Source organism: Genypterus blacodes, unplaced genomic scaffold (genome assembly GCF_046128005.1).
Source record: "Genypterus blacodes isolate CSIRO-AG114 ecotype Tasmania unplaced genomic scaffold, CSIRO-AGI_Gbla_v1 ptg000039l_1, whole genome shotgun sequence".
In the NCBI taxonomy this organism is placed as follows: Eukaryota; Metazoa; Chordata; class Actinopteri; order Ophidiiformes; family Ophidiidae; genus Genypterus; species Genypterus blacodes.
The window spans coordinates 6,283,405-6,311,162 of record NW_027466852.1 but is presented as its reverse complement, the minus strand read 5'-3'; the positions used below and the strand labels follow the sequence as shown (position 1 = coordinate 6,311,162).

Here is a 27,758-nt window from a genome sequence, read left to right as displayed (position 1 = left end):
ACTGAAAACTCAGGAAACCTCTCAGGACCAATCAACCAAGAACAGGGAGAGTTGCGGGAAACTAAGTAAAAAGTAAAAAAGTGCAAAAGCTGGGAGGGTGGGAATGTAGGAGAGGGAGGGAAAGAAAAGAATAAAAAAAAAGAGTGGAAGAAAAAGGGAAAAAAATCAGGGGAAACAGCAGAGCAGAAGGGAAAATTCTTGTCAGCAATCTGCCCTAACCACATGGTTATAAATCCAAGGCTTTGCATGGTCGCTACAGTGCTATTATAGAGCAAGTGAAGATGAAAACAGAGAAAAGAGCCCAGAGAGAGACTGAAAAGAGAGATAGAGAAGAAGGGAGGAGCACTTACACACAAAGAGAGCACTGTGAAGTTGAATTTAAAGAGAGAAGAGACCAGAAACATCTAATTTGAACCCTCCCAGATACTGCATCATCCCCACGTTCATACCGGAAGGTGGCAGCCACGGACATATCCATGACCACAGAGGCCGTGAAAGTCTGTGCGGAGCCCTGAGTGACCACATCAGGCACCCCCGTTACAGTCAGGTTGCTCATGGGCTGCATCTTGTCCACCGTCACGTTGAAATGCTCTGTGAGGGCGCTGACATGATTTATGGCCGTCACCTGGAGGACACAACCAAGTCACACAATGGGCAAGAAAATAGAATGAGATAAAAATTAAGCTGGCCCCTGTTTTGATCTTAGTATAACGTTCTACGAGAGTACAAGATTATTTTTTTTGTGGGCAGAGTAGATTGCTATAGAAATATTTCAAAAATGAGCCTACTTAATCAAATGTGATTGATTAACAGAAATTAGCCTCGATTCATCAATCACATGGTGGGTGAATAATAAACTCATAATGCTTTTGTCTGGTACAAGCTGCAGTGCAACAAAATGTACTTTGTTCATGTTTGTAGATTTCTATGAAAGAGTCAGCAAGTTGGTCGCAGAGAGCATGTCAGGAAACAATTTACACAACTAACATTCCATTTCTCCATTCATTATGTTCATTGTGACACTGAAGTTATGAGAGACTCACCGTGAGCTTGTACACAGCAGCATTCTGGTAGATGACATTGAGGACGGTGTTGTAGTAAGTGAAGTAGGGCTTGTCATCCACTGTCCATTTAAAAGTGGGATTAGAGCCTTCACGCACTGATGCTGTGTAGCTCTAAGACACACAAGAACACGCAAACCCACATAAGAAAGAAGTAAAGTACATATTCAAAGCAGCGTGGATAAAATCAACAAAACACACACCACGTTTGCAATGCACCAATTAACTACAAACGCGAGCCGACGCATACTCACTACGACTGACTCCATCAGCACCCTGTGTGTGGGGTGTGGCTGCACCACCAATCCTCTAAGCGGCTCTTCTAGGCAGACGATCACAGTTAAGCTAGCCTCTGTCACTTCACTGTGGGCCTCCAGCTCCACCTGCACAGGATTCCGCAGCCCGTCCAACCCCAGATCCAGCACCGCAAACAGGCTCGGCTCTGTGGCTTCAGCCCCTGAGTTCGACCGTGGCTGGCAGAGTCCGGGTTTGGGGAAGAACTCAGGGGGACAAGCCGACTGGAAGGTCACACTATGGTTATTGCCATGCCTAGATGCAGTCGTTGCATATTGAGACTGGACACGGAGCAGCAGCCGGGTGTCATTGGGCTGGAGATAGAGGGTGCCATTCTGAGGAGGAGGGTGGAGGATTGTCAAACCCAGAGGTGGCACGACCCGCAGTGCACACGATGCTGTGGCTGGATAAGACGGATCAACAGACGTCACCTGCAATAAATACACATAAAAGTCATCGAAAAATACCTACAAATGTAAGCCAATAAAATATAGAGATAAATCATTTTTTAACCATCCCAAATTTACAGAACGTTAAATAGATAGCAAAACAGGTGCTGGAACTTGTTTTGGGGCATTACCAGCAGGTTGTAGATTCCAGGCTGAGGTAGACCAGCAGACAGCTGGGCTCCCTGAAGCAGGGTCTCACTTTGTCCTACATAGAGCACCCTGACAGGGCAGACAGCTTCCTCCAGCCAGCCTCCCTCACCATCCGCTACCAGAGCCTCCACGTCGATGTCTGGGTCAGTGATGGGGTCATCAGCATCATGGGCAGCCGTGCTGTCAGTGGAATGTCTGGTGTTCCAGAACCACTCTGATTGGTTGAGGGCTAAAACAGGTTGTCGCCAAGGTGAGTGAGGGAGGGATTGGCAGCGGAGAAGGGATGCAGATCCAGCATCATGCTGCAGGGCGATGATGTCACCAGGGGAAACAAGGAGGTCTTCCAATTGCTCTTGTACCTTGAAGAGGCAGACAGAAGGAGAGAGGATGTACAATATGCTGGAAATTAAACTTGTCCTTTTTCTTTCTCTTTAATTCTCTACAGGTAGATGTGGGAAACACAATATAAACATATTTGATTCTGGGATTTTCGTCTGATTAACTAATTCAATATATTGCTCTTTCTCTCATTTTAGCTCTTCAGTACATCTGTGGATCAATCTGTTGTGGTATACGGTAATAAAAAGTAGATATGCAGATACAGCTCAAGTAAACAAAGGTCTGCGCCGTCTATCGACCTCAGAAGACTGTTTGCCTACAGCAAAACTCGACAGATGCATATTTCAGCATGAGTAAAAGGTCAAAATCAGAGAGACTCAAGTTACTGAGTGTCAACAACTGAACGGAGTAGAAACTGAATGTGTCTGTGATTGTGTTGCTGTCAAATCGAATTAAGTCAAATGTATTTGTAGAGCCGAGGTCATGTGCAGTGTCTCAAACGGCTTTGCAGGCCCACAACAACAAACAGCTTTGACTCAGAGCTCCAAAAAGCCTTAATGGAGTGGTTCCCAAACTTTTTCTTTCATGCCCCCCGTTTATAGATCAGAGGTTTTTCTGCCTTAATGTACTATATAAGGAAAAGGAAGACACCTGTGGAGAGGCAGTTTCAAGAGAGATTCCCTCCTACAAACGGCCAGGTGTGCAACAGGAACCATCAGTGGAAAAAATACAATAATACAGCAAAAGATAAAGTCAGGTGGCTGCTGTGTGCAACATCTGCAGTTCCTTAACTGCTCATGCAGTCTGGCTGTAAAGAGCCTGAACGCAACATCGCTTTGTTCTGGGCTTTTTTGAAAGAGCAAAAACACACCTATGCCCCAAACAATATTGGCGTACTTTCTCACCAGTATGTGTGCAGCTGGTCCTGCAGGCAGGGTGAAGAGCACCTCATTCTGTAGAGTGTATCTGGGCCTGAGCACACCGGCTGGCAGGCGGTGTGCCTGAGTGCAGTTGGGGCAGGAGGATGGCAGGCAGGGACTAGAGAGCGCCAGGCACTGACTCTGGAAGGGGCACCACTGCTGCAGAGGGGGACAAGAGGGTGGACTGCCTCTGGTGTCATTGGGTACACACACAGCCACTGGAGAACACACTGGACCTCCACAACCTAAGACACAGATGGATCAGCATGGGAGGGGAGAAAAAAAATATTTGTTTGAGCAAGCAATTTTACTTTAATAAACTGCACATGTTCAGAGAATGAATCCACTAAATTAGATCAAATGGATTTGTATATCCCTATTCATAATTTCTCCAGTGAAAGAGCAATTTTCCCTAAAGGGGATACCACGCTTGTTTGCAGAACACACTGGATCAGTGAGAATCTGCACATCGCCAAAATGATCTCAATTAAATCTAACAAGATGATTGCGTCTCTTAACAAAAAGGACGATGATACTTCAAAAGGGAAAGGAAATCACAGGCAAAATGGAACAAACACAGATAGCTGAGATGAATGCGACAAACAATTGGTTTAAAGCATCAACATAACAAGCCAAAATGTGTGTGTTTGTGGAATATCCATGTGAGGTAAATTGTGTTTGGAGCTATTCTGTGTGCTTGGCTCATATCTAACTCCCAACAGGGTTAACCAAACCTGACCTCAGCGTATTTCAAAAAGTACACACTGTATATCTCCTCACCTCTATTAAGTTACATGAACTTATTAATCTCTGACATCTGCTCCCCTTCAAACTAAACGAGTTCCTGTGACATTCATTCGTTCTTTCTCATTGTTCCTCCCTGTCACACATCGGTGCTGCTATTTCATTGTGACGAGGAAGAGAAGCAACTCAAAAGCATCTTAGCTGTTTGTGCCTTGTGCCAGTCAATATACTTGCATATATATGCTTGTACAGTATCTCTGAGTTTGGTGAAGGACAAGGATTCCTTCATCTGGGACGATCAGGAGAAAGGTGACATTGTTTGTCCTGGACTTGCTGTCCCCACTTCTGTTCTGCCATAGTTTCTGTCCGTTCATACTATTCTCACCTACCTGACACCATCGGACAGACTGCTTGTATTTATGTGTCTAACCTTGGAGATGGACGCAGCTGGCATATACAATTTTATCACACCTGCAAATAATGTGTGTCTGTGTGACTCACTGGGTAGCAGCAGGTGTAAACCGGGGTGATGGCAGTGGGGTCTGTAGGTCTGGAATCGGATTTGAACTAGTGAGGTGAGCTCCTGAGTGACAAACTCCAAGGAGGACAGATTACCAGCATGAACAAAGCTCAACGCCGGGAACAAGAGCACCTGGGTGGAAAGAAAACAGCATAGGAAAGCATGAGAATGAGACGGAAAGAGGCAGAAGACTTAATTGATTGCAAAAGCTGAGATTCCTTCTAACCTCGATGCCATTGGTGGGTGGTAACTGTGCAGAGAGCAGGGCAGCGGTTGGGCGGTGCAGGGGGCTGTGAGAGGGAAACACAGCCAGGCCCAACATGTAGACTCCTGCATCTGGAACACGCACTACACAAACAGAGTGTGTGGAGCAGAGAGAAACAAAGTCAAGGTAACAAAGGTGTCAGGAAGGATTGGGGGATGGAGCTGGGTGCAATTATAAGCTTTGATGAAGTAACAAACTGACAAACTGACACTGAGACAGAGAGGGAGGAACAAAGCTCTGATATAAAGACCCGGACCAAACGCAACCTCTGTCAGAATAAAGGAACACAGTTTTCCCAGCTGACTGTTGGCTGACACAAACACAGAAATAACCGGACACGGTGTGAACTCGGAGTACACACACTCAGACACACTCACACAACCATACACACACAGCCTAGCACAGGCATCTGTTGGACAATTAATTCCCCATCCATTTTCAAGGCCATAGTTGAGAGGCTGTTTTTAAAAAATCTGTTTTCAATTATTATTAATCACTATTATCATTATTCAGCTCTAAATTAAGAAGCTATATAGTTTTGTGGGACAAACTCTTTTATGAACTGTTTATCTTTAGGTTGAGTAATATCTCTGTAGTAGCTCTTTTCAATATTCAAATCCGTTGATGTTCGCTATTTATACGATTCCCTGGTTGTGCACATGCTCTTTCACCAAAATAACCACTGTTCTATCCCCTGATTGGACAATTGGTGCAGCATAAATCAGATCTCGATGACTGAACACTTTCAATAGGGTTTGATTTCTCAGAACGGTTGCAGTTATTGCTGCATAATACGTAAAAAGTGTGCTCCAGTTTTCTGTAATCATGCAGAAATATCAGTCAATAACCATTTGAATACAAATGTAATAACACGCATAAGAATCACAAAAAGTCTTGTAGATTTCTTATTTCTACATCTGTTTGTGTTTCCCTAAGGAGATAATGGAAGTGGTTCTTTAGAGAGCTGTCTAAGGTGGATTACAGTTTAGCCTGCAGATGTCACAGCTCGTGATTAGTCATGAAGGAGGTTATTCGATTTTACCTTCTACTCTTTGTTTTAGATGTTTAGTTTTCATTCCTTGGTATTCCTATGGAATATCAGGCATTAGGTGAAATGTTTATGTTCTGCCTGAGTGCAAGTGTGTGTGTAGACAGCTTACCTTGGGGGCTATACTGGCAGATATAGGCCCTCTTCGCGTTGCATGGATGCGAACTGGTGTGAGCGCGCTGATCGAGAGACACGCACACATTCCCGCGGAAGAGCTGCGAGCGAGACGGCGCCAGGCCTTCCTCTCCCTCCTGCGCCTCGGAGCCGTTCACCCAGCGAAGTGTCCCTGGAGAGACGACGTCGCTCAGGCCCAGCCACACCCCTCGCTCCCTGCAGCAGGAATGCACAGTTAACACATTAATGCAGTGCCTCCTTCACACATACTGTATTCAGCTGAAAAGTGACACACACACACACACATACACACATACACACACAAAAAAGCTGAATTTGAATCTATTTCGGTCACAGTAAGTTCTACTTGCATCAATGAATTATGTCCATAATTGCAGGGCACAGGGAGTGTGGAAATGGGCTTGATTGAGACCCAACGGGAAGAAACTGAAGAAAAGTTGGATATTCATACAAAAGTTATATGATTTTCACTTCAAGGCCAAGCTTTATGTTTATTATAGACGGTAAGGAGACACATACTGTTGTCGCTGCGCTGGTAAAATGAGAATGATGGTGAATGAGTGCAAGATTTGCCACTGCCATCAGTGTATGAATGTGAGGTCATAGTAAAGTGCTCTGGAGAAGAGCGTACAGTCAATTACAGTTCATTTACAGCTAATTTCACTTTGCTGGTCACCGCTGAGACAAAGGTAATTGCACCTATGATTTACCGTCTTTGGAAAGCAGGTGTGCATTCCAATTACCCTTTGGTGGCTGTGCTCATTTACATAATCAGTCTTAGTAAATACCCTAAATTGAAAACATGCAGAGACGCAGACATTTGGAACAGTAATTGAGCTCAAGAGTCTTCTGACGGACGGCACATTCTCCCTGCGTTCATGTTCCTTCCTACCATACACAGCAGTTGAAATCAAAATCGTGTACTGTCTCGGGGAGAATCGAGGAGGAACTGATGAATTTTAGATGTATTGTCAAAAAATCCATCCACATAAATGACTGGCTGAGTGTCCACATCTGTAAAAACAACATCTGAAATAGTGGACAGGTGTTAAAAAATACAAGCAGAGAGGGAGGGCGAAAAGGGTCCCCGTGACAAAAAACACAGTCTCCTTATGTAAGAGTGAGGGGGTGGACGGCAAACGTGAGGGGGGGAGGAGGAGGAGGAGAGAGGGGACAAACTCATCTACAACAGGTGTTCTCTTCTTCTCTTATCCACTTTGCAGGGCTTCTACTCTCACATTAATGGTGGGTGTGGGTCAGGAGCGTGCACAAACACACACACACACACACACACACACACACACACACACACACACACACACACACACACACACACACACCACACACACACACACACACACACACACACACAGAGTGAACTATGGACATCTTTCCCAGGGTGTTAAAGTTACAAAGCAGCTGTGCTTTTACAGATGTTTTTTTTGTGATCCTCTTCGACCTAAACTCCAAACACTGGAGACACTCAGACCAGAACTGGGTCAAAACCTTTTTATAAAAGCTTGGCCATCAGATATCCATAGCATTCCATAGGCGCACATACACTACAAAGGAATTATGTTGGGTTTAAGTAATAATGCACACTGTTTTTTGTACCAGAGCCTGCAATCATGATGTCGTAGTTTCTGAATACAAGGCTAGCTCCGCTTTGAAAGGTTCCATGCAGCCAGGGTAGCAACGAAAAACATCCAAGAGATGCGAGAGTTAGGGAAATCATCATCAAAATTTGAATTGTTTTTTCAACTGTCACAATGTTCCTCTGTTGACTGCGAACAAATGGAATATTAGGAATTGCTGCTATGCAACTGTGTGCAATGTTTCTACAAAGGCATTAATGTGGAGTAGCATCTACATGGATTGAATCGATAGGATTAAATACTTTGTCAAATGTGTACGACTCATTTCTTATTTGGCTGAGGAACAATTTTGATTTCCGATCGCATAATCTAGAGGTGTTACTCAGAGAACAACTTTGAATTGAAATGCTAATGCAAAAGTTTTAACTGATTAGTCATTTTGATTCTGGGGTATAGCCTCAACAAGGAAAGTTGATAAACAGAGTTTTCTGTAGTTTAGAATGCTGGTACAGATCGTACCTCGTTCATAATGTTCTAGAGTGAAGTGAATAAAACACTACTCACACACACACACACACTCAGAAACAGAGAAATACCAAGACTCATTTCCACAAACCCTTACAGACAGAACGCACTCACTGTGTGACTTTATGTGCCAAGAGGTTACGCAGTGCATCAGTCTTGACTATAGCCAGATCCCCACCACGATCAGAACACTGGCGTCGAGCTTCAGTCCAGCCTAACACCCCGGGAACAATCTGGAAGCAGTGTGAGGTCTCTGCGTCGTACACGCGATCCTTTGGACAGTTAGGGGAAGCTGGCAGAGAAAAGACATTTTCACATAGTTAACCATGATCCTCTGAAGCGAGGAATGATACAATAATTAGATATTTGACTTTTCCAAAGGTGATCTTCAAAAGGTTTCAGCTGTATCCACAACTTCCTGAACACATTGTACGTAAATCAGAATATGCAGAACTTATATATGCTGATAAGTGGTAGATGTACAATTTCCACCAACCATTATATTAAATTATGACCAAAAATGTTGGATGACTGATGTGATGATTACAAGTCATGTCAACAAAGGAAGTATTGTTGTATTGGCCTTCAAGTGGAGAACACATTCCTGCAGTTGCCTTTTACAAAAGGCAAACAAACATTTAGTGAGCTTACTAAAATAGAAAATAAGAAAAATAAGGGGTCAAAATGTGGAATATCAGTTTATCGTTTTCTAATGCCAGTATTTGGTTCATTTTCAAAACAAAACTATTAGTTTGGTCATTTAATCTCATCATCACAAAAATGAAAAAGTTTGACACACAAACAATGTTCTGCAAATGACCAGGTTGAGTCTTGTCTTTCACAGTCCGACCTTTTCCTTGTCTATTACAACTTTTGAAGCTCAATTTGCCCTCGAGTGGAAAGGGCATAATCTGTCTACAGCAGATTACAATTCTGTCTAAAGGCTTCATCATAAAAATCAAGAGATGAAATACATTTTAACAGACTGTCTGCAGACACAAAGACAAGGGCGTTGGATATGTGTGAGAAATATCTATAGGGATGCAATGATGTGTTCTCACTTCTCATACTTTCGACCTCTCAAAACTGCGCTACTAGATACTAATTACTAGTATTATATCTACTAAACAAGGTTATAAGATGTGATTTAAAAGACGACACTAACTGAACCAAGAACATCTCTGACAGACATTCCAGAGCCTCTGGGCCCGGACAGCAGAGCCTTGATTGCCTTCAGTCAGTCAGCTTGGGATTCCAAAACAGCCAGAGGGCCCCTGCCAAACAATGGATGTGCCAGACCATGAAGTGGTAAGGTTTTTTTAATTCAACCCTAAAACAAGCCTGTGTCTCATTTGTAGTCGCCACCTAATCGGTCAAGGTTTTAAACCAGCCTGAAATCAAGGGAGGCAGAGAGTGGTGGGGGTATCGTACCTTTGGCAGCCTGGATGCCGTCTTTTGTGATCCTCCAGTCCACAGCCATGCCGAGAGCACCCCAGCTGACGAGTGTGAACTCTAAACTCTTATTGGCAACAGCAAGAGGAGGGCAATGCAGCTTCAGCTTAGGAGGCACTGTCACGGTCACCTCCAAACGCGTGGGCACCTGGACAAGCAGAAAGTGGAAATTACAATCACACATATCAACTGAAAGTGGTTTGCCTCTGTTCACTTTAAATGAAATGTTTTGTCTCTCTCTCTCTCACCTCCTTGTGTCCAGCCCAGGCCATCAAACTGACCACGTAATGCCCCGGAAGTCCGTACTTGTGTGTCGCTGTGGTGATGTCTGTCCCTGTGCTGTTGACCCGGGGTGAAGAGTCACCAAAGTCCCATGATAGCGTGACCGGAGTGACAGAAGAAGCGGCAGAGAAACTGATGTGGTCATGAACGCTCAGTAGGGGGAGCGGCTTCAGCGACACCGTGAAGTCCACAGCGAAGACATCCAGGGCCAGAGTCCACCCACATTCCTTTGAGTCGAGGGAAGAACGTGGGGATGAGGTATTAAATTGATAATAGGTGCAAGTGCGTATTATGCAAATTACAGCACAAAACTTTCTTAACAATGAGAACTCAGTCAGTCAAATTTCCTGGAAGTACAATGTTTTTTCCTCGTCATTATCATGCTTTTTTATTGTAATTTAACACTCTTTTTACATCTCTCACCCTATCTAGGGCTGTATTGCAAAATAGCTTGAGTCTTATATGTTTTACATCATTGTTACATTGTTTGCAATATTGTTTAGATGTACGAGCCCTGTCAAATAAAAAGAACTGACAAGTGCTCCTTTATTAGTCAAAGCAGACCCAATGAGTTATCATCAAAGCTCTATCACATTCCTCTGAGCAGCAGTCATGCAGGAAATTGGATCAAAGTCTGGAGGAAGTCATTCAAGCAAGAGAAGGAAGTTGTGGTGTTAATGGAATGAAGACAAAGGGAAATAAAGGAAGCTACACAGGAGGAGGTTTCCGTTAACAATCCACTCCCAATTTGTTAGTTCATATAGTGACAGGAGCTACAAATGACCCATGCTGACCCTGTTACATATGACAACCATGTCAAAAACCCGCAACAAAGCTTCTTTCTTCCGATACATTCTGAAATTTGTAATGACGTATTTACCATCTTGAACTATTTTGTGCTGGCGTACCTTCATAACATGGGGGTTTGTACAGGCAGCAGAACACTGAGACTCGCTGATGAAGTTGGGCTCAGAGTTTGTGCTGCAGAGACACTCGTGGCTCGCCCCCAGGCCTCCATAGCGGTGCGATGCGGCGAAACACTCGCTGTTACACTGCTCGCGTGTGAAGTTTCCCGGCGTGGAGGATGAGAAGATAACCAGCTCGCTGCGCCCCCCACCGCTGCTGCTGCTGTCCTCCAGACAGGCTGCATAGTTTAGTCCTGAAGAGAGACGGCAAATGACTCAGAGTCCACCTACTTACTACTACACCACAAAAACCACCTAACCGGCACACAGACTGGTTTAATGAGATTTACCCTGGTACTCCCATATAGTGAAGGGTTTTCAGTCGGAATTCTCATGTTAAAATTCAGAGGACGAGTGCAACCTGACAAAAAAAACCCTTAGCAGTCTGTCTCCAGAGCTCACAACACCTCAGTACTGTTGCCTGAATGAAAATGGCACAGAGAGACAGTAGAGATCAGGCCGCGTCTCAAAGATATGACTCCGAAATCAGTTTTCCAGTCTCTTCCAAGACTCTTCTGTAGTAATGAAAGCTTAAGATATTCCACAAAATTCACAGACATATAGAAAAGGTTAAGACAATTTCAAGAACTTCCATGATGTATGTTCAGTGTCTAAACAATGCAATGAAATGGTCTGATCTAATGGTGAACATGGGTTAGGAAGCTATGTCAAATGGTCAGCCAAATTGATGCGATGTCACAGCTTCAGTCTCTTTGCTATTCATCCAGCTGCTCTTGCGTACTTTCTAGCCCTGAGTTGAGTCTCTTGGGCAGCATCAACACTGCAGCCCGCCGTTGCAGTAACATTTTGACTGTTGTGCACAATGTCAAGCACTACTCGTGATTTGGAACACGGGCGATGTCTGCAGTGATGTCAACGTGCCTCCATCAAAAAGTTGGTCAAGCACGAGCCAAAGAAATGGGTGTGTGACCGAATAAGAAATAACTTCTATTCGCGCAGGGTTTATTATGGGTATGCACGTCCCTGAATAATTGTTTTACTCACTGTGAAACCCAGAGTGACAGAATGGGTGAACAATGACATAAAAATGGAGGGGACACTTATCACTCTTTGTAATGTTTTTGGCTGCATGTCTGCAAGTTTTTGTGTATGTGTGTGTGTGTTTTGTACCACAGGTGAGCAGGCTGATGTTGAGCAGAGGTTGGTTGCGGAGGTCAGGGGGATGATTGCACAGCATTGACTCACGCCGCCGAAGCCGCACGCCTTTCTCGTGGAGCCAGCTGACCAAACGGAATAGCTTACAGTCGCACTCATAGGGGTTACTGCTCAGGTCGCTAAAGGGGAGAGAGAGACACGCCATCAGTGCTGATGAAACACTGCACACAACCCGCACACAACAATTAAATCTGATCTTAACTATATTTTTGATGGAATATAAAATTAAATCGCATGAACAAAAGGTGGAAGTGTTCCCATTTTCGGTTTCCATCAACTAACGCTGTGAAAAGCTGATTGTTCACAGCTGATTAGTACCAAATGTCCGCCAGCCAAAGCTAATGAATAGCTTTGTTGGTCCACCAGCTAAGAACCAGAGTGGAGACAAACACAAAGCCAAACTAATTACTCAGGCAAAAGTCATCTCTGTGTTGGTTGGATAACTTCATGTAGATATTTGTCAGCTTTACAAGGTGATGCCTGCATTGTAACCGTTAGAGGTAATGGATAATGCATTGTGAGCAGATATGTATTATCCTCAGCAGGTATATATTATTGATTCATCACAGGGTCATGTCTTGTAAGTGAAGGCTGCTTACCAAAGAAATGAAGGATTCCGCAAAGTATATATTTTTTTAAATGAAGAAAAGGGGAGTGGAAGGACGGAGTGAGAGGAGAGAGGGAACAATGGGATTAAATTCTCTCTTGAGCCACGTTCAGAGGACAAACAAACACAATTCAGATTCAAGGACTTACTCAGAACTCCCACTGCATTCACAACGACCATTAGCAGCATCTTGCGCGTGGGCAAGGTAGATGTGCTTGCTAAGTTAAGTGGGTGTGACCAATTTGATGTGTATGTATGTGTGTGAATGTGTCTCTAAGTGGTTCTTATGTGGCAGTATAGAGAGAAAGGTTTTACATACATTCTCTGCACTAGTTTTACAGAAAATGTGATGTGTTGTTGTGAGAGAGAGAGAGAGAGAGAGAGAGAGAGAGAGAGAGAGAGAGAGAGAGAGAGAGAGAGAGAGAGAGAGAGAGAGAGAGAGAGAGAGAGAGAGAGAGAGAGAGAGAGAATGAGAGAGAGAGAGAGAGCAAGCATAGGTGAATTGTTCTTACTTACATTTGAGTTAAATTGCACAGGTTATCACAAATTCTTTCTTCTATGGTTGTAATCCGATTGTTGCTCAAATCACTGAAAAAAAGACATGTTGACATTAAAACAATGGCATTATTAGTGTCATAATGACAAACAAAGTGTGTGAAAAACAAATCAATGCCTCAGTGATTCATTAAAAGAATGGAGAGAGACAACAAGTTTTTCTACTTCATTTTTTCAAATGCAAATTCATGTACTCACAGATGATTCTTAGAGATGTGATGTTTACTAAAGTGGATTTTCACACATTGGTCTCATAAACAAGAACAACACAGAGACATAAAAGTGCTGAGTAACTGACAGCATGACAGGGCTTCTATCTAGATCTCTCCTTCACTTCCAACTTCCCACCCTCATGCTTGGTTTCCATTCTTTCCTCTCCTTCCCTTTGCTTTTTCCTCTGCTCCTCGTGTTCCTCGTCCATACATGAACCTCCTCCTCCCTCGCTCCCTCCCTCCCTCCCTCCCTCCCTCCAGTAGGCTACATAATGGGACCGTTGTGTGGCGGTTTTGGAAGGAACTGATGGAAACCACTAGAGTTCTCTCTCATCAGACACACACACACACACACACACACACACACACACACACACACACACACAGACACATGCTAAAATGCCCATTTAGATGGTGGAAAGAATAAGGTAATGGATGGAGACGGAGGAGGGGAAATATGGACAGATGGAGAAAAAGATGGAGGGAGGTCTGGAAGCTGAACAGTGGGAGCCTGGAGCAGTGAGCTGTAATTGATCTTAATGGCGCTGTGATTGGAGTGTGTGCGTGTGTGTGATTACATGTGTATGTTTTGTGAACGCTCTCATTGGCCCAACCAGCTTATTCTTGGTTTTTCTGACTACTTAAATGCAGACTAAACCAAGTCGTCCCACCTCCTTCTTCTCTCTCTCTCTCTCTCTCTCTCTCTCTCTCTCTCTCTCTCTCCCCCCTTTATACTCACAGAATAGACAGCGGGCCACAGCAGAACACTCCTCGCGGGAGAACATTGATCCTGTTGCCTTGAAGATACCTGATTGATGAATAAATCAATTTATTTATTGGCAGAATATTTCATGTGAAACGATGTACATGCAACCACACACACACACACACACACACACACACACACACACACACACACACACACAATATACTGTGTATATACACTCACAGTTCTCTCAGCCCAGTGAGGCGGTCTAGCAGACTGGTATCAAGGGAGGAGATGTGGTTCCTGGACAGATCTCTGCAGAGAAAAACCAACACACCCACACTTAGAATGTATGTGGGAGCCAGAAGATTACACACACACACACACACGCACGCGCTCTCTCACACACGCACTCGCACACACACTATGACACTCATATAGTGTTTGACATCTCTCCCTGAACCCGTCGGGGCCCGACTGGCGTCACGTCGGGCCTGATTCATATATATAGATATATGTAGATATATATATATATATTTCCCAGATACATGAGGGGTTTAGACCTCAGCGTTCAGGTTGAGTCAGGCCCGACAGCAGCAGCGTGTGGTATCAGCAGGGTCACATTATAACGACAATGTTTCCTTTTATTAGTGTAGCTACACTAGTTATTAATTCAGTCGGTGGCACAGTGTGCTTTGGTTCAGGCTCGAAGTTCAGGACAGAATAAATACAATACAAAGCCTCCACGAATGCTGTTTAAACAATCTGTTTATAGTAATTAAGTAGTCTGCTTATATTGTTTGTTTGGGGTGTTTTAAACGTATGCTGAAATCAATTACGTATTTATTTAATCCCATGATATTTGTCTGTTTGAGCTGCTGACCGTGACTTCACCTGAGGCCTGAGATGTGAGCAGACTGAGATCGTGACGGGAAAGAGAAAGTCACTGTCTTACTCACTCATCCAAACTTACTACAAACTGCCAAAAACGAGCCAACGAGAGACAGCAGTGGCACTCTGGCTTCCTCAGGCTACTCTGTGTCGTCTACGCCAACAATGAGAAACAATCGAGGCTAGCGCGGAAGAGAGAGAACCGAGCCGGGGGGAAAGCACCTGTGGTTGAAGCCATTTTATAAGTTTGCTGCACGTGGGCTCCAACAACTTTGACCTTTTGTATCGTTTTGCAGAAGAAGTGAACTATTAGCGAATTTTGTGGACACTCAAAACAGATGTCACCTAATTGTTTCATTATTTTAAGAACAAATTTGAATTAGAATTCTGCTACCAGTTAACCTACGATCTGTTCTACAGCCTGAAAATTAACAAATGCACTGAAATCCCGATGACATATGTTATGTTAATAGTGAAGTGGTTGGTTTCATTACTTTATACTGTTTTCATTTAATAAATATACTGTGCAAATATTAATGTGATGAATGTGTGACTGATTCCATTTCAAACACATCCTTTAGAATCACGTCACCTTTTTGTCTCTGCATACATGTTGACACCTTTACAGAATCACAACGCCTCCATGTGATCGTCATTAATCTGAGCCAGCGACTGAGAAGGAAGGAAAAGGAAGTGAGAGGACCTGATGAAGAGCCAAGACAGCAGAGGAGGAGAGGACAGAGCTTGGCTAAAAAGTGTCTTTAGTCTCTTCCCTCGTGTGTCTTCATAGCAAAGAGGAGACGAGAGAGAGAGAGAGAGAGAGAGAGAGACAGAGAGGAAAGAAAACAAGGGGGAAGCCACAAGTGGAGGGAGGACAAAAAGTGTTTGTGTGCATGTGATGATTTACTTTCATAATGCACATGAGATTTGACAAGTTGGTCAAAACAACTGCAATTTGTTTGTAGCCTTTGTGTGCAGCAATGGTTTAAGTTTACTAAAGACTCATTCTGTAGCAGATATTAAAAGTGGACGTCTTAGGCAAGGAAATGTGAATGCGAGTTGTGAGTTTGAGTGTGTGGGAATGCAGTCCCCTCTCTCGCTCTGCTGCTTTGTATGGTTCTGTGTGTGTGTGTGTGTGTGTGTGTGTGTGTGTGTGTGTGTGTGTGTGTGTGTGTGTGGTGTGTGTGTGTGAACAGGATGCCTATTCCCAAAAGGAAACATCTGTACATTCCAGACAAACTGTGTAAGAAAGACGGAGACCTAGAGAGAGGGAGAGTGAGAGAGCAAGAGAGAGAGAGAGAGAGAGAGAGCGAGAGAGAGCAAGAGAGAGATTTGTCTTCTGTTAAAGCCATCAGTAGATGAAACAGGACAGCAGAAAGCTTCTCCCACTAGTTGATAATCAGCACATTAGGCAGACGCCTCGACTCACTTATGTAATGTTTTCCACATCAATGCCAAGGTGTGTGTGTGTGTGTGTGTGTGTGTGTGTGTGTGTGTGTGTGTGTGTGTGTGTGTGTGTGTGTGTGTGTGTGTGTGTGTGTGTGTGTGTGTGTGTGTGTGTGTGAACCTCCATAGGTGCAGGTTTGGTCCTGACCTTATGGTAAACACAGCACAGGCTTGAGCGGATCAAGCAGAGAGAGTGTGTGCGCATTTAGCACGACCATATAATGTGACCTTCATTGTGTCTATTAGCGACTGGCTCCTGTTCTCTCTGCTACCTCTGGACACATATGGTTCTGGTTTACACACACACACACACGTGCACGCACGCAGGCACCCACGCACACACACACACACACACACACACACACACACCCACATACACAGAAAGTACACATATGGTTCTGTTTTACAAACGGTGTGGCCAATGATCTAACCACTCCTTATAAGGCCTGTCTGGTGCCACTTATTCTGAGCTGGAGGATGAGAACGAAACACACACACATACACACACACACCTCATTGAGCAGCCTGTGCTGAGCCAATTGAAATGACAGAGGGCATTGACTGCAGAGAGAAATATGCGTAGAGAAAAAAGATAAAGAAACAAAAAAGGGCAAAAAGCAAGGAAGCCACATCAACTAAGTGAGATGGATGTCTATTTATCTCTGCAGAGAAACGAGAACACAACTTAGCACTCAGAAACACAATTCATGATGTTGATGATTGAGTGTCTGATGGAGGGACAGATTGGTAACTGCTGCACTGTGGTGGCTCAGTCCAAGTCGCTGTGATCGGAGGCCAACGCTCCGCTAACCCACTAAACACAGACTGCTCTGTGGTCGCTTTCATCCCCCTTCACCTCCCTCCTTTATTGCTCCCTCCCCCACACACTTCTCTCACTTTCTTTCCTTCTCCACTCCTCGTTTTCCTTTTGTAAGCTGCGCTCCTTTTGTTTATATCCAAAGCCCGGGCCAGACCATATAGGAGTCTGACCAGAAAGGGGGGGGTTGGAAGGCGCAAAACTGTCAAACTGACAAAGGGAAGGATGCTAAGAAGAAGAAGAGGGTAGAGTCGATGAGGAGGAGGAGGAGAGAGAAATGAGAGAGGGAGAAGAGGAAGCAGAGGAGACATCAGAAGTGAGCAGCAGGCCACATCTGTCCCGCGCTCGCCTGGTCTTCTCTGCGCTGACGCGGCTTCAAGTGAAGATGGACAGCCCACACTGTCCTGCCTGAGGTGGCCAGAAGGAGAGAGAGAGAGAGAGAGAGAGAGATCTTGTATCCCCACTTTAAGGCTTCAGGAGCAGTGGGACATTTATTGGGTACTTTCCCTATTGTGGAAAGAATAGGAGCATGAAATTAGGGGGATGGGTGAGAAGATGGAGAGGGGAGTGTTGGATGAAGAGGTTTGGTCTAAAAAAGAAACTCCTGCATTTTGCTCCGCAGCCTCTCAGGGTGGGTCACAAGCCCTCTCCTCTTCTCTTTAGAACATTCTGTCCATTTTTCCAGCTGCTGTTGCCTAGGTTGTCTGGTGTCCAGCTGGCGAGTCAAGGGCAGCTGTGCGCAGTGGTTTAACACACTCACTCACTGGAAAACACATACTTGCACTCACATAACACACACACACACACACACACACACACACACTTATATGCTGTCAGAATGTGCAGAGGAACAAAATCCTCTGAGGCGGACTTGCACTCGCAGCTCACTCTTTTTCTGGTAAACGAAACTGTAGGCGGCTGATTGTCAGTTCCACATTAGTTGAAGTCATAAATGTGAGTTCAGACCAAATATGGGTCCCAGGGCCAACTTCTGTTCAGTCGCCCTATGAGGAAGAAACAGCCAGAGATGATTCCAATGAAACTGCGCAACAAATCACCACGTTCTGTCCATAAGTTTGCTTTCATAAGTGAGTTCACATGTGCCAAACGCCTGGCCGCCACTTTTAAAATGAAAATGTAACTTTCCTAAATGCCGTCTATGGCTCGACCCTGTAATTACTTGAAAAAATAACTGACATCATTTCAGGTCATTATTGAAATGATATAATCTGTGCTATTGAGGAAATGCCAGCGTTTGTATCATTTTCACACAGTCCCACGTTTCTCCTGCCAGAGCTCGGACGCACATGGAAGCCTCTCTTTGCATTCAATCAGGCAAGCAGCATGTCGTCCAGCTGTTTAAGAAGCTGCCATCTTTGATTCAGTCGTAAACACGGTCTGAGGCTGGCGGCCTTCGTCTCCTCCTTTTCTGCTCTCTACACTGTATCCTGCTCTCAGCTCTTTGTGTTCACTGCATCCTTTGTTTGACTGATACATCTACTGACTTTGAAAAGGAAAACACAAAGGCGTAGTAAGACTTGTGTGTGCAGCTCAACTGTGGCAGAGCACATGTGTGAGAGCATTGGAGGCCATGATGCAAACAGTGCCCATGCTACTGAAATAGATTTATAGGTCAGTCTTTTAGATTTAGGTTATAGATGGTATTTTTTCATTTCTGCATGGCTGAAAATTGAAAATGCAACATGTGTCTTTTCATTTGAATTTAAATGATGTTACAGTATATTTTAATCCTGCAGTTTAGATGAGATAGAATAATAGAATATTTAAATTTCAGTCTCAAAGGCCCTTTTTATCATTATCTGGATCTTGTTTGTTGTTGTTGTTGTTGTTTTGCGGCCCACAATGACGGCAGCGTGGTCTTTCTCCTCAGAAACACACAATCGCACAGACTTCCTGCAGCAGTCTGTAGTTTTGGCTGCTTTCATCTAATTGCAGGCGGGAGAGTCGAACAGTGTAACTGTCACTCTGCAGCTCATTCTCTCTTCTCTGGAAGTGAGAGAAGAGAATGACGAGGTCGAGCTGTTAACAAGCAAAAACAACCCCCCCCTCTCCCCCCATCCTGAACACTGTCCTCTGTTCTGCTGTCTCTCACTGAAAACATAATCCAGCACAAAGGGTAAAGATTTAAAATTTAGGCGTGAAAAACAATCATCTAGGACACTGATTATTCATGAAGCAGTAAAGATTGGGGTTATCCTGATCTATTCATTCCTTCAATTATTAATCAAGTCATTGATATATGTACATGTATATACTCTCAAATTTAGGTCTGTTACACAACTTATTATATTAAAGATATATTATAACAAATGCTCAACTAACTAACTGACCAACTCATAAAATTGTTGAGAAATCGTCATAGTTCAGCCAATTTAATATGGATGCCATAAAATGATCCATTAGTATAAACAAAATGTAGACTATGATGCTGTGAGCCAGAATATGTGCATATTTCATTATAATACTATTTTGTACTACTTTCATTACTTTCTAGCAATTTTCGATTATTTTGACTATTTTTCTCATTCTTTTAATTGGCCTTTCATCATTCATTTCAGATAATTTATTTTTTTATTAAAGACAAAGACCAGTAAAAGGTCATTGTCATCTACGGGATGATGTCACATTTTGATTTGTTGTTATCTAGCAGTGCAGAAAGAGACACACAGTGTGTGTGTGTATATATGTAACTGTTTATGTGGAATGGTCCCTAACAAACACGTTGTCTGAGCCTCGTCTCGCTCCATCGCCTTCATCACTGACATCAATAGGGGAGGGAATGTGGCGTTACATTGGCGAAAAATACATCTGATTAATCTATCTTTTTATTTCTATTAATTTATTTACCTATGACTTATCTAACTATTAATCTAAGCTCACTGTGATGGATAAAAAGTGTCTAATATAGAACACACATCACATGAGGCATAAGACAAAACACAGTGCAGGAGTTACATCTTACATCAAAGCATCAGGATCAGAGATTCCTAAAATACACAAACACATTCCAAGCACCTGCAGGAGTCTCTGTGTGGTATTCCTTACTCATATATTGTATATATATACATTTTTTACGAAGCTTTGGGTGTGATGTTGTGTCATTAGAGCCACTATTGTTTACTCAGTGTCCTGGCTCTGCTTTGCTACAACCTAGGAACGCAGCAAAGTGTCTCCGCTGACATGAAGCTGTAGATTACGGGGCAATTAAGCGAGTCATGCTTTATTAGCACCTAAGCACTGAGTGAAGCCACACGTCATTAAAGCAGCTGCGATGAATAACGCTAATTAAAGGGAAACGACAAGGGTATGAAGGGTATGTGAAGGGTGTGTGAATCTGTGTGTGTGTGCGTGTGCGTGTGCGTGTGCGTGTGCGTGTGCGTGTGCGTGTGCGTGTGAGAGTTCTGAGCCATTTGGACCAAAGCAACTGATGAGGTTTGACATTTCATGAGCATCAGCTGAGATATAAGATGAAAATTGGCTTTAATTTGGCTCAGGCTTTAAGTATAGAGGTGTTTACTCTGAACTGGAATCGTAAAACAAACAAATGGCTTGTAGTCAATGATTTTGATTTCAGAATCTGCTTCTCTTTCAGCCTTTCTAGTCTGTCAACAAACACATCTGGCAGAGATTTGCCTTTTTTTAACTGTCGCCAAGTATGCAAGGGATGCCCACATGCGCACAACAGAGCCTCTGCCAGTACACACATACACAAATTGTGTTCATGTGTACATGAAAGAATAGTGTGTTTTGTGTGTCAGTTGCCAGTTTGGAAGGCATGAGTGAGAAAAGCCTTATAGTCCCCAGGGACCAAATTATAAAAATAAAATAACATGATACACACACAGACACACACAGACACACACAGACACACACACACACACACACACACACACACACACACAAACGCACAACTCCTTTCCCTGCAACGTAACTGTTTCCTCCACCACTTTAGTCAGTTAATAATGAACCAACACATTTCTGTTGCCTGCAGTTAAAAATTACTAAGGGGACAGAGAACACACACACATAAAGCCACACACACACACACACACACACATACAAACACACAGACACACGGGATAGACAGGAGCTGTCTTTTTCCCTCCCCGTTTCTTCTCTTTCCATTTTTCCGTCTTATTTATGATAGAAGGTCTGTGCTTCTGTGAGTGATGTCATCAGTTACAATTGCCATGGTAACACAACTAATCCTCCCTTGCATATGGAAGGTACATTCGATATACCCGCACCTTTAATAAATGTGGGTGTGCGTATCGATGGTAATACGGACGAACTCTGTAGGAGGATGGAGGAGAAGGGAAGGGCGGGGGGGGGGGGAGAGAGAGAGAGAGAGAGAAAGAGAGAGACAGAGAGAGTGGAACAGTCCCGACCGACTGTGAGACAATCTTCAGATTGGAGTCATGTCTGTTTGACAGCTGTAAGGCCTCCAGCTCAATGCCAGAGCTGCTCGCTGTAAACACACTACTTTCAAAGACACATTGCCGGGGCTGCCGTGTGTATATGTGTATGCATCTGGCTACCACGGAAACGGCACAAAATGTTCCTGTATGGGGCAGATGCACCATGTCGAGGGCAAGAAGCCATGGCCATGTCGGAAATGGCTCCCTTTGCCGCCTAGACATCATGATCGGCGTCCCGCTATTTAATTATTTTAAAAATAGCTCAAGAATGAAATTTTAAAACAGTAGGGGCTAAAGTTTGTATGCTGCTTTTCCTAAGATGCCTCCTGTTTGCTCTCGAGTTGTCTAACATATATACAACACTACGTGAGGGAAGTGTTTGAATGCCAGCCACTCAGAAACAGATCACAGATAATAATGTTGGGACACGCAATAAAGGATTAAAGTGCTTTTTTAACACCATGACAATTGTGTATTCATTTTTGCTTTTATTCCACCACCCCCCCACACCCCCAACTTCCTGCGGCCACCCTGGTTCCCCCTTTGAAAACCTGTGGTATACATGACAGTTATGAAACCCACTGAACACAGACTGATGACGTATAACAGTGATGATTCATAAGCGTCTGAAATCCATATTTCCAGGTACCCGCCTGAACAAAGAGGGAAGGGAAGTGTAAATGTGAGAAAGTGGAAATAGACGTGAGACATAGAGTACGTAGATACTTCAGGCCACACACACACAAACACACACACACACACCATTGTGTCAGTCAGTCCATTCAGTCAATATTTTTTCCTATTCTTCATTCACAGTCTTCACTGATGCACAGAAGAGGCTTCACTACTACTCATGTTTCTGAGTAAACTCGTATTTACATTTCCATGTAAAATAAATAAAAAAGAAGAAAGAATCAATCCTGTTTATGCAGACGCACAGTACAAGTTGCCTACCTATGCTGAACGCACTTATTGGAAGTCACTTTGGATAAAAGCGTCTGCTTAATGACCCTAATGTACAAAACATCCATTGTCGTGGTTATATGGCCTTTAGATTTTATGTGTAGGTTTATAACTGAAATGGCGCAATCACAAGTTCAGAACAATGTGAATAATGTGAACAACAGACCAAATTATTCTCCAGAGAATGAAGTGGCTTGGTAAAACCCATTTCATTTGTGAACAAAGAAAGGATTTCCAGAGATTTCTCAATTCTCTGCTGAGATAACCATGGCTGCTTTGCTTGCATACCAACTGTGGTACATGCAGCCCAGTTTGAGAACCCGTGAGGTAGCTGAGTCTTCATCTGTAAAAATGCTCAAATACAGCAGCTGTTCCCTTCACACTCACTGTAAGAATCAACTCTTGAGTCCCTGGCAGCACTTTGTGGTCATTTTTACTATGTTACCATGTTTATCACGAAGCATCTGTAAGGCTCCTGAAGATGTGTGTGTGTGTGTGTGTGTGTGTGTGTGTGTGTGTACCTTCTTCAAAAGACTTTTAGACTTCAAAATTGTTTAGTCTGTAGTGTAACGCATTTGTCAACCCTCGACTTTGCAACGCATTGGATGTATTTTGACTCCCGTGGACCTTTACAATAACTTATGATAAAAAAAAACTGGTATGATTCCACAAGTATTTCCCCGAAGTAAATACCCACGGCTGTATATGAAGTGTGAAGAGATTTTTACTATGTGTCTGGGTTGGAGCAGATGGACTGCAGAGTGTAATAATATTCCCCTGCCACGGAATCATTTCCATTGGTGAATGAAATGGGGGAGGGTGGAGATTTAGGGAGAATTAGGGAGCGACAGGCAAGAAATATGTTGCATTTGAAATGATTGGTCGATCGCTGGATGATGCAACATTGCTCGCACTTCATCCTTCTCTCGTTTCTCGTTTTTCATTACAAATGACAAGCCATCAGATCAGAACAATCAGATCCCAGCGGGGGCCTGTTTCACCTTCTTCATTACATTCAATTATATTTCATCCTTTATCTTTGAAGGCCTTTGTCATTGTTGTTCATGTGGAGTTTGCCTCAGTTGCTCCAATATTTGTAGGAATTGTTACTGAAAATGCTGTTTTTCCATTTGTTTTTTTAAGGAATAAATGAATGAATGCATTTATCAGTACAGTAATGTCAAATCCCTTTCCGTCTAAGTAATTTTGAACAATTATACCAGCGCTAAATAAAGAGGAGATCTCAGGAGATATTTCTGCCGGCTTATGTTAAATTAGTCGAGCCGAAGAAACAGCTACAGTATATAACAAGATAATTGGATAGTTTGCTTAGAGTGAAGCACCAAGCGCCACTAACCTCAAAGTCAGCAGTGTTGTGACAGGAAGACTGCAAGGAAAACACTCATTCCAATTATAATTATAATTCATCCCAACACTCAGGTGCAAAACACACACCAACAGATTCAATGCAAACTAAACAAGTTAAGAAAATGATAATTTCAGTCAATTTCTGTATGCTATTGGCGAAACACTGCAGTGTGATTTAGAAATGCCAACAGCTTTGTAACATTCAACAGAAATAAACAGAACTGTAGCACCGACTGAGAAGCCAGGGAGAGAAATGGACACAACTGCTACCAATGAAACTACAACACATGTTTGTGGCCAGGTTTGCCCTCAGCATCATTTGACAATGGAAATGCTGCGCAACACACACACACACAGACACACAAGCACGCGCACACACACGAGCATGCGCGCACGCACACGCATGCGCGCACGCACACGCATGCGCGCACACACACACAAACACACACACAGACACACACACACACACACACACACACACACACACACACACACACCATTTGCAAATTTGGCCTATTATTCATTTACAGCTTCTCTCCTCGTTGATGTATAAAGAAAGATTCTGTTCTGAGCAGTCGGCTGACATATAATCAAGTTCAGATCCAAGGTTTGTTTACTTTCCCACAGTCTCAGATTCATCTACGAAAATGACAAACTGGCCTGAAATCACCATCAGGGAAAAGGTCCTGTTCTCAAAGCAGAAACAACAAATTGATATTGCACTCAAGTGTGGAGATTACATCAGCAAACTATGTTCAAAAACCACAACAGCTAAATCAAGGTGACTTCACCTGAATATTTACGTACTTCTTCCTTTGCCCTAAGCCTCCATTCTAAAATCCAATAACCAGACAAATCTCTGAATTACTGACCTATATATTATCTATCTATATCTATATATATGCATCTTGTAAGATACACGCTGCAAGACAAACCTGACCTGCAGAGCTATAAAAAAGTATTGAAGTACATGACAGGATTTTAATTGCAACGTTCTGCTTGGTGGTGGAAGCAAATGACAGAGGGCTAAACTACAGAACATAGCAATGTTTCAAATCAGTCACCTCCCCGTAGGGCCTCTGCTGATAGAATAGATGTGGTTTACCGAGATCGATGTAACTGATCCACAATATCTACTTTAAATCGACCACTAGGGCCCTCTGCTGCAGGATCTAATCAGACCTTATCTTCTTTCCTTAAAAACAATGGACTAAATGTCAAGTTACATGGAGGAAACCTGTTGCCTGGAGAGGGAGATAGACATAATGTCTTTACTCTTAGATGGTTTCAGCTCAAAGCTCACAGTTCATACTGTTTCACTGGCTTCTTGAAACCTGGTGGATACAATGTCGCACTGTTTATTTTGTCAAGCCTCTCAAATAGGCAGCTTTCAAAATAGCATGCATTGGATGACGACAGCACTGTAGTATAGTAAAACCCCTCTGATAGTAAATCTTTAAGTTGCTACATAAAAGACCATTTTTCGAGGGAAATAAATAATTGATAACATATGGCTTCCGTCTGCGCAAGAACAGAATGTTCTTTCTGATGCAGCAGCAGAGACTTAAGGTTTCTGTGCGCAACAATCACCAAGTTCACTTTCGTGGTGACAAACTCCATTTGAACTACCAATCCATACATACACACACACATAGAAAGAGAGCACAAGAGAGAGAGCTGTGTTTTTCAGCCAGCTAAGAACCAAGAAAAAAAAAAAAAAAAAAAAAAAAAAAAAACCCGGCCCACGCAAATCATACAGGGCCCTGGCCTAAACCGTCACTACACACACTGTTTCTGTTGACCTTGCATGTATTCCAATCTTTTCCAATCTGGGATGTTCGATTTCTCTTTCTTTCTCTCTCAAACCACTGGTAGCTTCCAATCAATTCACCACATCTGAGTGCTCATGCTGGTCACTACAACAAAAAGCACCAACACAAGTAAAACATGTGATTGGGATATTAACACACACCTTGATTAAGTGGAAAACCAGTGCTGTAATGTAAATCAAACCCCTAGTAAAGCAGCCTATGGGACCACCAGACAGCCAGTGGTCAGAAAAAGGTCAACAATTATCTATTGGGTGAAAAATCAATTAACTAAAATTACAAAGACCAATGAGGCTATCATACCCACCCACACACTGTGGTGTGCACTGTACTGCCTCACACTGTAGCGATAAGATCTGAGGCAGATGATTTCGTTTGAATTAAGTGATTATTAATTAAAAGTTCTGGAGGTACCCAATGGCCTGAGTTGTACAACATAGGTAAACAATGCGCCAGCTCACACATCACTTGTTGCCATGGCTACAAACTATCGCTCTGGCTTTGAAGTAGTGCCAACAACTCCCCCCCCCCCCCTAAAATAATTACTGTGGAACCTGTTTGGCCTCAGGTAATGAGCATCATATCAGCTGTGGAGAGAGATTCTAAAAATCCCTCCAGCATCTTTGGCAGAGACGACATTGTTTTTGAAAAACAAAACCAATTACGTCACCTCAAGTTTCTCTATGCTAGGCTCAATACTTTTCAATCGACCCTTGCTTCTTCCCAGTTTGACACCGCAACACAACCTGATTGCAGCCTGACCTAGCAGCATCGCTATTCAGCTGAGGTCAGTCCTGGTCCTATTCCACCATGAAACCCTGGCAAAGCAGCGTTGAGTGTGTGGGTAGAGCGTGTTGGAGCCCCCGGGTCGGTTCCCCCCTCGCCCCGCTGTGTCTGTGTGTACTTACAGCACGTTGGTGCCCAGCGGGATGTCCGCCGCCGCTGGGGCCCTTTCCAGCCCGATGTTGGAGCAGTTGACAACACAGGACGACTGGGGCCCCGACAGAGCGCAGCTACAGTTAACGGGACACGGAGCGCAGCTCCTGCCGCCGTCCCCCTGCGGCCCGGAGCCCCAGGCCTCCAGGCAGCAGAGCGCCACGAGCAGACTAGAAAAGAAGCTAAAGTTTGGGACGCAGACGCCATGTTTTCGCTTGGATAAAGTCAGTCCATTTCCACAAGGCATAGCTCACTCACATCTCATCGCCTCTGCTGGTGGAAGTCCTCTCAGAGCGGGGAGGAAAATCAAACGGAACCGGCCGGAGCAAGCAGCCTTTCCCGGCTCTCATGTGAGGAAAGTGAACAGAAGCACGGAGGAACTTTTTCACGCCGTTTATTTGCTCTTATCTCCCCAGCGTTTGGTCGAATCCCTTCCTCTGAAAAACCTAACGGGGCTCTTTTTCCACAATCCTTTCAGGGGGAAAAAAACTTTTGGAGTACTTCCTCTCTCCTCCTCCTCCTCCTGCTTCCAAGACATGCAGTTCACCGAAGCGCCGCTAGGGTATCCTGCTCTTCAGTGCGGCCGTTCTCCCTCATTGACCCAGACACACAACCTGTCACATTCCAGCCTGTTCGGTGTGATAACATCGGAAACTTTTTAACTTCCACTGTAAATTAAAATAATTTAAACACAGCTACACCATAATGTGTACTAAGGGGATTTACTGAAATGTATATTCTTTTTTTTAACACCAAATTGTATTTTTTATTCTTGTCATTTTGTGAAAAAAAAAGAAACTGATCGTAAATCAGGTCACATTTGTAATATCTTGTTCTTATTTACGTGCCAAGTGTGAGCTGGAGAGACAGAACTAATGAGATCATGACATTCTCAGAGTCCATTTTCCAAGCATACTGTACCACATATAACTGAACACAAAGATAAATACCTAAATTGTGAAACTAATGAATCTACTGCATTTAAGATAAAACAATGTTGAGGGGCGCTGAGTTCCAAATCTTATAAATGCTATAAAAAAGTGCTTTGTAACTGCTAATATCAGTCAAT

At 43.5% G+C, this 27,758-nt stretch overlaps 1 protein-coding gene across 1 annotated transcript in view; it reads right to left on the bottom strand.

Moving 5' to 3' along the window:
• pkd1a (polycystic kidney disease 1a) overlaps positions 1-27,148 on the bottom strand; it is a 51,053-nt gene extending 23,905 nt beyond the window's left edge. The window contains exons 1-17 of the mRNA XM_076147864.1: positions 26,662-27,148; positions 14,244-14,315; positions 14,034-14,102; positions 13,044-13,115; positions 11,876-12,039; positions 10,688-10,938; positions 9,746-10,006; positions 9,477-9,645; positions 8,160-8,337; positions 5,903-6,120; positions 4,704-4,825; positions 4,459-4,609; positions 3,199-3,458; positions 1,936-2,313; positions 1,316-1,786; positions 1,044-1,175; positions 450-625 (exon numbers count right to left, since the gene is read on the bottom strand). Coding sequence (XP_076003979.1) covers positions 450-625; positions 1,044-1,175; positions 1,316-1,786; positions 1,936-2,313; positions 3,199-3,458; positions 4,459-4,609; positions 4,704-4,825; positions 5,903-6,120; positions 8,160-8,337; positions 9,477-9,645; positions 9,746-10,006; positions 10,688-10,938; positions 11,876-12,039; positions 13,044-13,115; positions 14,034-14,102; positions 14,244-14,315; positions 26,662-26,936 — 3,419 coding nt within the window. The 5' untranslated portion in view covers positions 26,937-27,148. The remainder of the gene's footprint in view (positions 1-449; positions 626-1,043; positions 1,176-1,315; positions 1,787-1,935; positions 2,314-3,198; positions 3,459-4,458; positions 4,610-4,703; positions 4,826-5,902; positions 6,121-8,159; positions 8,338-9,476; positions 9,646-9,745; positions 10,007-10,687; positions 10,939-11,875; positions 12,040-13,043; positions 13,116-14,033; positions 14,103-14,243; positions 14,316-26,661) is intronic.
• Positions 27,149-27,758: the final 610 nt, after the last annotated feature.